Source organism: Dasypus novemcinctus, chromosome X (genome assembly GCF_030445035.2).
Source record: "Dasypus novemcinctus isolate mDasNov1 chromosome X, mDasNov1.1.hap2, whole genome shotgun sequence".
NCBI classification, from domain to species: domain Eukaryota; kingdom Metazoa; phylum Chordata; class Mammalia; order Cingulata; family Dasypodidae; genus Dasypus; species Dasypus novemcinctus.
The window spans coordinates 153,683,877-153,694,719 of NC_080704.1; the positions used below are offsets into that span (position 1 = coordinate 153,683,877).

Genomic DNA, 10,843 nt, shown 5'->3' on the forward strand with positions numbered 1-10,843 from the left:
TTTTTTTTTAAGGAAATTAAAATCATACTGCAGCTAAGGTCATATTCTTACACTTTCATTCTCAGAGGTGTGATAGCTGTCTTTGTAGTTGATATATATCATTTATGCATGCTTTTTTACACTTCTGTTGCATAATATGTATCTGTGCAAAGTATATTTTTTATTTAAAATTTTATATAGTGCCACATTATACATATTCTCTCTTGCAACTTGTTTTTATCACTCAGAGTTGGTTTTGAGGTCATGTTGAGACATATAGAGTTAGTTTGTCTTAAAATGCTGTTAGCATCGCATGGCACAAATCAGCCAATTTATTAGCATTCATTGCCCTAATCAACAGAGTTTGCTTTTATTTTTTCCTACTACAACAGGGCTGCTAAGGCATCCTTATGCATGTCCTCTTGTGCATGTGTGTGAAAATAAATTTTTAAAAAATAATATTTTCAGTGGGGTGGGGGGTATATGGGAACTTCTTATATTTTTTAATGTAACTTTTTTGTGATGTATGTATCTTTAAAAAAGTACAATTTTAAAAAATGGTTGCTTTTTAAAAAATGCAGATTCACTATCCTCACTTCAGAGCAGTTCGTTTTGTCTGGGGAAATGCTGCCTAAAAAATTGCCACCCACTTAGCAGCTTCCAACCAGACACATTTAATCATCTCAGTTTCTATGGTTCAAGAGTCCAGATACCGGTTAGCGGGGTCTGTGCTCAGGGTCTCATCAGGCTGCAGTGAAGGCATTGCCTGGGGTGCCGGTCTCCTCTGAGGCACAGGTCTTCTTCCCACTCAGGTTGTTGGCAGAACTCAATTCCTTGCAGTCATAGGACTGAGATCCCCATTTTCTTGCTGGCTGCTGGCCGAGGGTCACTCAGCAACTGGAGGCCATCCTCAGGTCCTAGCATGTGGCCCTCTCACAACATGGCAGCTTACCTTTTTGCAACTAGCCAGAAAATCCCTCTTCAGTCAGCTACCAGTGTCCTTTGTGACATAGCCTAATCAAGGCAGTGGCTGTGCCATCACATGTACATGTCCTGCCTCCTTTCAAGGGAAGCGGGTTAATCTGGGTGTGTTGTACATCAGGGGTTGGAATCTTGGGGAGGGGGCATCTCAGAATTCTGCCTACTATAACCCAGAAATCTGCATTTTTCACAAGTCCAATGTTGATGGTTCTGATGTCTCACAGAACTCAGTTGGGGAAGCACTGCTTTATACTGTCTTTTAAAAACTTTTATTGTGATAACACACACCCATTTTAACCCCTTTCATATGTTTATACACTATATTTTTTATTAGGGTTATAGTTTTAAAATATTTTTCTTATTAGAGAGATAGGTTTGTTTTGAATAATGTCCTACTTTTGATTGACTAGCTGAGATTCACTTTCATGTAAAGTCATTTTATATAAAATACTTAATAATTTGGATTTAGTAGGGTACTGTTAAGATGGTATAAAGCAGTGTTCCTCAAAAACTGGTCTGTTTACCACCTGCATCATAGTGTTGAGGGGAGAAAACCTTTGTCTTGAGTTTATGAAAAAAAAAACTAAAATACCTTTTATAATGAAGGGCAGCATCAGAAATCTCTAATGAAACATGCATCTGTGTACTTGCACACACACACATGTATTTAAATTTGCTGTAATTGACCTCTTTGTCCCTAGAAGATCCAGTCTTGGAGACTGGTATTCCTACTGCTTGCTGATGACCAGAGGATTTACAAATCCCGGAATGTTTCAGTATTCGAATTTTGGTGAAAAGAACTACACTGGAAAAAAAAAGCATTATTCCAGTTTGGGTATTTCGTGTTTATGTAATTTGATTTAAAGCCATGCTGGTTTTATTTACCATTTAACTGTGCTTTCTTCTCTTTTTTTAAGGATATAATTGACACTGGCAAAACAATGCAAACCCTGCTTTCCTTGGTCAAGCAGTATAATCCAAAGATGGTCAAGGTTGCAAGGTATGTTGACATTTTGACGTAGGATATTTTCTTCATTTGAAAGAGGAGTAAATCATTGCTTCTTGTGAGGGTAGATGTTCTTGGCTCATTTTACATTACTCATTTACAAAGCAGTGTAATCTCTAATAGGACTCATAAATATCCTTTTAAGTAATTTTTTTTCATATAAAGCCCTTTATTATAGTTATCTCCTGGCCTGATATTAACATTTTCTCTTTTAGCATGCTAATTCTTACCACCTTTTCCTGTGTTGCAAGACAGAGGATTTGGGGCCTCCTTACAAAATGAGACTAGGGATCCCAAAAGGGCATGAGGGGGTTATAGGAAGAGGTGGGCCATGAAGATTTGGAGCTCCTGGAATTGAGTAATGCAATGGTGCTGTGACCCCTTACACAAAAATCGTAGATTGGTCAAGGATTTAAACGTATTTTTCTCTAAATGACTTGATTTATTTTTAAGGAAAAAAAAAACCTTTTAAAGGATCAAAGTATCAGTTGAGTGTCTCTGAATTGGGGTAAGCCTGCCAATAAGTCATGTGTCAGCAGTTTGCCCTTGTGGGCTTTTCTGAAAGCTAGTGCAAGTATATCTTCAATGAGTTTTTACTTTAAATGGATTTGGGAGAGGCAAGAGAGTGGGTAAATGAAGCATTTTAGGGCACTAAATAATGTTCTATAAACCAATCAGTGCTTTTGCTTATTTCTCTGCATGCTGTTTAGGATTTTAAGTGCCAGCCTATTGTGCCATAAAGTGTACTATGGATCTTCTTTTGTACCTCTTTCATGGAATATGAAACTAAACATACAAATACCCTGTGACCCAGCAGTTGCACCCCTGGGTACTTATCCCGGAGAAATGGAAGCTTATGTCCACACAAAAACCTGAATGCAAATGTTTATAGCAGCTTTATTTGTAATAGCCTCAAACTGGAAACAACCCAAATGTGCTTCAGTAGGTGAATGGTGAAGCAAACTGTGGTACACGCATACCACAGAATACTACTCAGCAAAAGATAGGAACTACTGATACACACAGCAGTTTTCAGGGGAACTGTGCCGACCAAAGCCCATCTCGGAAGGTTACATACTGTTGTGGTTCCATTTGTACAACGTTTCCGAAATGACAAAATTATATAAATGGAGAGCAGATTAGTGGTTGCCAAGGGTTAGGGGGGTGATGGAGTGGACATGACTATCCGGGGGTACCAAGGCTGGTGGTGATGGAACAGTTCTGTATTGTGATGATGGTGGTGGTTACATGAGTTTAGACATGGGGTAAAATGGCACAGAACTAACACACAAATGAGTCCATGTAAAACGTAAAATCTGGATAAGGTCACTGGATTGTACCAATGTCAACGTCCTTGTGATCATTTACTATAGTCAGGCAGGCTGTTACCATTGGGGGAAATTGGGTAAAAGGTAAATGGGATCTCCCCTGTGAATCTATAATTACTCAAAAATTTTTAAATGTTTAAAACTATTAACATTTAACTTAATAATTATACTTGCTGAGTAACTTTGAATAGAAGTTATTTACTTAAAAGGATCATATCAAATTACATACATACATTACAATTTATATACCTAATACTACTAGCAGTGTAATCACATTAACTTTTTTTTTATTAGAGCAGTTGTAGGTTTACAGAAAAATCATGCAGAAAGTACAGAGATCACATATACCATTCCCCCCCACACACATATGGTTTTCCCTGTTATTTTTTTCTTAAATATCTACTATGTGCCTGGCACCATTTTTTTTTATTTAGAAAAGCTGTAGGTTTACAGAAAAATCATACATGGAGTGTTCCCATACACCACCCTATTTTTAACGTCTTGCATTAGTGTGATACATTTGTTACAATTCATGAAAGAACATCTTTTTAGTTGTACTATTAACTGTAGTTCATGGTTTACATTAGGTTTCACTATTCATCTTGTACAATCCTATGTTTTAAAATTTTTATTATATAAAACGTAAAATTTCCACTTTTAATCACATTCAGTGTTGTTAATTATGTTCACAATTTGCGCTACATTGTCAACACCGTCTATTTCCAAAACTTTTCCATCAACCCAAATAGAAGCTCTGTACAATTTAAGCATTAACTCCTTATTCCCTATGCTAACTCCATCACCTGGTAACCTATATTCTAGATTCTGGCTCTATGAGTTTGCTTATTCTGATTAATTCATATCAGTGAGATTATACCACATTTATCCTTTTGTGTCTGACTTTTTTCACTCAATATGATGTCTTCAAGGTTCATCCATGTTGTCACATGAATAAGAACTATACTTTTATAGATGAGTAATATTCCATTGTATGTATATATCACATGTATCCATTCATTGGTTGATGGACAGTTCGGTTGTTTCCCTCTTTTGGCAGCTGTGAAAAATGCCACTATGAATATCAGTGGGATTTACTTACACAGATTGTGACAAATCTCATATGCAAATTAGCAATTAAAATACCTAATACTACAAGCAGTGTAATCACATTTTTAGAAGACTCATTCAGAACTATTATTTTTCTAGTACATCAACCAAATGAAGAAATAATTTCTTAAAAAATTATTTTTAGTAAACTTAACTTTTAACTTCTGCTTGAAAATTAGCTTTGAACTTAACCAACTTCTAGATATTCATGCAGCTCTTACCAACAGTTTTTCTTTTCAGTACTGAACATAATTAATAGTGGATCGAATAACTTTTGTGGAATTAAATAATAAAATATAAACTGAGAAGCAAATATAAACAACACAGGCAGCAAACAGGCACCTGCAGGCCACCTCTCATGACATAACTTCAAGGTCTAGCCTTTGGTAAAAGTCCTCTAATAACAGCTTTCTATTTGCCATATTAAAATGTGCTGATTTTGCATACATTTTATGTATCTTCCATGAACTCACTGTCACTGTTCTGTGTGATATCCAAGAAAACCCAAAAACAGAAATGAAATACCAAAGAATAAGATTTTGTTGGGTAGAATTGCGACTTGGAGGGCCACGATTATGGTAATATCTGAAATTTCCTGCCTCTCCACGCCCACAAGCAGTTTTGGCTCCCTTGAAAGTGGTATCCTTGCTGTTGAGAATACGCGGCCCAGTTGACAGCTAAGGCTCTTCCCACTCTTTCCAGTTTCCAGTGTCTGGGCAGAGCAGGACAGTGAGAAAGGCATGGGCTTTAGGCTTCACACTGGCATTTCTTGGTACTATCCAGTACTTAACCTCTCTGAACATGTTTCCTAATCCTTAAACAGGGTGATCATTATACCCTGACTCTCTCTTAAAGGGTATCTGTGAGAGTCAGAGGAGATGATGTGTACGAAAATCTTTTAGAGCTGCAAAGCACTGCTGCACTGTTGGTTGTTGTAATGTGGTGGACCTCATGTAGTGTGCAGCTGTTTAATTGTGCTTCTTGGAATGTAGGAAGGATAGTAAGGTTTTTATAGCTCATTATATGTGGCTGATTCTGGAAATGATTACCCTTTTTTTTTCACTGAGATATAATTCACATACCATAAAACTCACTGTTTTAAAGTATACAACTCAGTAGCTTTCAGTATAATCACACAGTTGTGCACACATCACCACTATCAAATTCTCCAAAAAGAAACCCCATACCCATTATCAGTAACTCCCTATTTACTCCCAACCCCACAGCTGCTAGCAACCACCAGTATGATCTCTATGGATTTCCCTGTTTCGGACATTTCACATAAATGGGATCATACGGTATGTGGCCTTTTGTATCTGGCTCCTTTCACTAGTGTAGTATTTCTAAGGTTCAGCCATGTTGTAGCATGTAAAATTAATTAATTCCTTTTTAAGACCAAATAATCCATTTCATGCATATATCCTACACTTTGTTTGTCCATTCATTAGTTGATGAACATTTGGGTCGTTGCCGTCTTTTGGCTGTTGCCCATAGTGCTGCTGTGAACATCCATGTACATGTTTTTGTTTGACCACCTGTTTTCAATTCTCTTTGGTATATACACCTAGGAGTGAGATTGCGGGTTGTATGGTAACTCTTTAACATGTTCAAGAACAACTGGGCTGTTTTGCGCAGTGGCTGCACCATTTTACATTCCCAGCAGCAAGGTACAGAGGTCCAATAAGTTAGGAATATGTATTTTTTTAACAAATCAATTTTATTGATGCATATGAATAAAGCATAAATCCATCCAAAGTGTACCATCATTGGTATTCAGTAAAATCACATAGTTTTGTGCATTCATCACTTCAGTCATATTTAGAGCATTTTCATTATCCTAATAATAAAAAACAAACAAAAAAACTCATCACCTCTCAATTTCTCTGTCTTAACTTTTGTACATAGCTGATATTCTTTCCATGTCTCTAGTTTATGTTTATATTTTGTAAAAACAGTCATATGCAATGTCATCCATATTCATATTTTACATGCGGTTTCACTGTGTTATACAATCCCATGTTACATTTCTCTGTCTTTTTTATTATAGCTATCCTAGTGGGTGTGATGTGCTATCTTACTGGTTTTGGTTTGCATTTCCCTTATGACTAATGAGGTTGAGCATCTTTTCATGTACTTATCGGCCATTTGCATATTTTCTTCGGTGTGATTACCCATTTTAAAGTTTGAAAATTGCTTCAAACACCAGCTAAAAACATACCTTACCCGTGGAGCTTTAGTAAATATTCAGATCTATAGGCATATAAGGTACTAAGTTCCCCTGGAGTCTTAGTCCAGCTTGCATGTTTAGTGGTACCTTTTCTGGAGCTTTCCTGAGTGAGTTCAGATGGAGGGAAGGGTTTTTGGGGTCATTATTTTCTTTCTAAATGGAAATTGAGTTCAAGTGTAGCCTATATAATTATTGAAAAGGAATCCTGAGGGACTTGATTAGATGATCCGTTAGGGCAGGGATTCTTAACAAGGGGTCCATGAACTTGAGTTGAAATTAAAAAAAAAAAAAACAGTCTTGTGGGGCGTGTTGGTGCAGGTGTGATATATTTATTAAATAATACCCAGTATGGTATGGACTTAGTAAGGGGTCTGTGGTTTTCACCTGACTGGAAAAGGGGTCCATGGAACAAAATAGGTTAAGAACCCTGTCTAGGACCTGAGGCTTTAGGCCAGTGGTTCTCAACTTGGGTGCACGTTGGAATCACCTGGGACTAAAATAAGCAAACCTATGTCCATGTCCCCTCCCCTGAGATTCTTTCTTTGTTTTGGTTTTTACTTTTATTTTTCGTTTTTATTTCTGTTTTTTGTTTTGTTTTAATTTCTTTTTGTTTGTTTTCCCCTGAGATTCTGATATAATTGGTCAGGCCTGTGGCCTGAGTCACCAAGATTTTTTTTAAGCTCTTGAGGTGATTCTGATGTGCAGCCAAGGTTGAAAATCACTTTAGGCCCTTTCCAGCTCTTTAAATACATTTACCTAGGGAGGTATGAAATCATAAGTTTTAATGGGACTGTCCTTAACCTATGCAAAGGCTTTCAAAGCACCTTCTACAGCTTTTTTTTGCAATTGGCTGAGCATGTTCAACAGGCAGCCTTTGCATTATAAAATTAGCTTTCAGTAGAGTAGGCTCACCCCACCTGCAAACTTTTGCTCTCAGAAATAGATACTGGTTTCTTGAATGTGCTAGTTATTTTTTTTAGCCAAAAGTTCCTGTTTGTAAGCCAGCTATTAAACATCTTGATGAAAAGTGATGCTGACCTCACCAATGCCTGCCCTTTGGGGCTTAGGGACTATATTTCCAGGGATTCTGGCCTGAGAGCCCTTCCCTTTTCATCTTAGTGCATTGGCACTCCCCGTCCATTCATCCTCTTGATTTGAACGTTGGTAGCCAAGGTGCAGCTGTCAGAACCGCACATCATGTTTCAGGTGGCGATCAGCCAGAAGCCTCATCTCTAGAGTGAACATATTGCTGCCCTCTGCATGATGATCCCTGAGGTTTAGCTCTCAGTTCCATAGTCTATGTTAAGACTCACCATAGACTACTGAATGCAGATGAAACAGTGTTGGCGAAGATTAATGTTCTCTTTTTAATGCCCTGTAGTGTCTATATGTGTCACATGTCACCTTTTGTAATTAACAGCTTACTGGTGAAAAGGACCCCTCGAAGTGTTGGATATAGACCAGACTGTAAGTGAATTACTTTTTTGTCAATCATTTAGCCATCTTTAACCTAAAACAGGTTTCGTAAGAAGTGGTGTAGAGTTACATTAGAGTATTTGTAGAGAAGGCACATTTGCACATATTGGAGCTGAAAGTGATCTTTTTTGTATCTTAATACTGACTTCTGATTCTTTTTAGTTGTTGGGTTTGAAATTCCAGACAAGTTTGTTGTAGGATATGCCCTTGACTATAATGAATACTTCAGGGATTTGAATGTAAGTAGTGCTTCTTTTTTTTTTAACTCTCATTTTTCAAACCCCATATAAAAATTTAAGAAAAAGAATAATTGTTTTCTCTTTCCAGCACCTCATAAGTTGAATAGACTGATGGTTCTCATTAGTCACATAAAGCTGTAGTCAAGTACAGACATCCTTAAACCTGGAACTTGGCCAGGCTAGGGTGACACATTTTGCTGGCTGAAAAAGTTGAACAGCTTTAATCTAAGAATAACTGTCCAGATATTAGTTCATATGATAAATGTGGCCCTAAGTAAGAAATCAATGAGCTAGTTTAAGTCTTTTAATTCACTCTCCTTCAGTATATCACATCCCACTTTTTAAAATTAAATTTTTATTTTTAAAAGATACTTAGATTACATAAAATGTTACACAGAAAATATAAGGGATTCCCATATACCCCACTTCCCATACCTCCCACTTGTCCCACATTAACAACTTCTTTCATTAATGTGGTATATTCATTGCAGCTGATGAACCCATTTTGGAGCATTGCCACTAAGCCTGGATTATAGTTTTCATTGTAGTTTACACTCTCTCTCTGCTCCATTCTGTAGGTTATGGCAAGATATATAATGGCTTTTATCTGTCTTTGCAATGTTATTCAGGACAAGTCCAAGTCCTGAAAATGCCTGCTATTTCACCTCTTTTTCCCTCTCCCTGCCTTTAGCACCTCCAGTGGTCGCTGTCTCCACATCAATGATATTTCTTCCATTGTTAGAATCACAATAAGTCTATAGTAGAATACCAGTAAGTCCACTCTAGTCCGTATTTTATTCCCCAGTCCTGAGGATGGGGGATGATGATGTCCACTCCACCTCTAATTGAGAGAGGGCTTCGATCCCGTTTGGATGATGGATGGGTCTCTCACCACATCCCCCTGAGGGCAGGAGTCCCATGGACGTGTTTATGAACATGGTTGAGGAAGAACTACACGGACAGTATGATCTCAAGCAGTTCTTAATCTTTTTTCACCACTTACTGTGGCCCCTGCTTTGATAGACTTCAAATCCCCTATTTCATTTGTTATTCAAAATTAAATAACGAGACAAAAAGCCCAGCACATACATGGGACACTCTACTGCTTTGTTTTCAAAAGAAATGCTCCGTGTACCCTGCCTCCTGCCCCCAAAGTTACTGGTCTAAGTACAACATTACTACTTGTGTCTCTATCTTATTAAGAACTCTTGTGGCATAACTATTTTTATACGATATGGAAAATACCATTGTCTTTCATTTCAGAATACTTTTCTAATGTGAATTTCTGGATTTTTTGGTTATTTTGTTTGTTTTATTTATTCTGGGTTTTTCTTTTATAGCATGTTTGTGTCATTAGCGAAACTGGAAAAGCAAAATACAAAGCCTGAGATGAGAGTTCAAGTCGAGTTTGCAACTACCCCAAGTCTCATTGACATCACCAATAAAATTATGAAATGTCCTAGTTTTGTGACCATCTGCTTAATAGAGCTTGTGCATGTACCTTCTAAGAATTTTATCTGTTTTGTACATTAGAAATGTCATTTGCTGCAGCGTGAATTCTTTATTTGCACTATGAGCCTATAGACTATCAGTTCCTTTTGGATGGATTGCAGTTTCGCTTATGAATGGAAAATCTCTTACACCACACCACTATTGAAGGAAAATATTGAAAATGTATCTGTAAGAAACATTTAAAGAGAAGATATATTAGTTTTTTAATTAGTATTTTAATTTTTATATATTAATGAAAGAACAGAAGTGGTTGAATATTGTTAATTATACCATCAAGTGTTTAGAAAAGTAGGAAGCAGTCAGTTTTCGTATCAATGACAGATTTTATTGTGTACAGAACCATGTGTCCTGGAATTATTTTAGTAGTGTTTCAGTAGTATTAACTGAATTTTTGCACTCGTTCAGGTTATTTCTGGTGAATCTTCATCAATAGTTCCTTTTAAATATAAATAAATATATTCCAAAATACTTTACCACTTTTTTGAATTCTTCACTGTAAAAATCCTGAAAATAAAGACTGTCTCTTTAAAGGAAAGTATGCATACTCATCATTTCTGTACAAATTAACCTAGTATAGTTTTTCTGTTGGTTACTCTTTCCTTGTCTGTTAAGTCTTAGTAGCTAGTTTAATTGTAATCTTTTACCAGACACAGCAAATAATGATTATCTGGTAGAATAAGTTGGTGGAGCTAGTGAAATTCCTACTTTCAGAGACATTCAATTTCAGACACATGGTATACTTTATTACATTTTACTATCCTGAATAACAAGATTTTCTCTTGGAGTTCAGTTTAACTGTACAGATTGCAGTCTCAGTTGCATGTCCACAGTTTGTTTTCAGACATATGCTTTTATCTTCTTTGTGTAGATAATACTTTATTGACCAAAGAACAATAGCGAAGCCTTTTGTTTTCTGGGAGCAGCACGAAAAAGTTTAAATCAAAGCTTTTAATCACTTCTTTGCTCCAGGTGAGGTATGACCTAGCAA

The 10,843-nt window shown here is 36.7% G+C and overlaps 1 protein-coding gene across 2 annotated transcripts in view; it reads left to right on the top strand.

Moving 5' to 3' along the window:
* HPRT1 (hypoxanthine phosphoribosyltransferase 1) overlaps window positions 1-10,390 on the top strand; it is a 36,018-nt gene extending 25,628 nt beyond the window's left edge. For both annotated transcript variants that reach the window (XM_004474308.4, XM_058292253.1), the window contains 4 exons: window positions 1,878-1,960; window positions 8,049-8,095; window positions 8,267-8,343; window positions 9,684-10,390. In XM_004474308.4, the coding sequence (XP_004474365.1) occupies window positions 1,878-1,960; window positions 8,049-8,095; window positions 8,267-8,343; window positions 9,684-9,731 (255 nt within the window). In that variant the 3' untranslated portion in view covers window positions 9,732-10,390. The remainder of the gene's footprint in view (window positions 1-1,877; window positions 1,961-8,048; window positions 8,096-8,266; window positions 8,344-9,683) is intronic.
* Window positions 10,391-10,843: the final 453 nt, after the last annotated feature.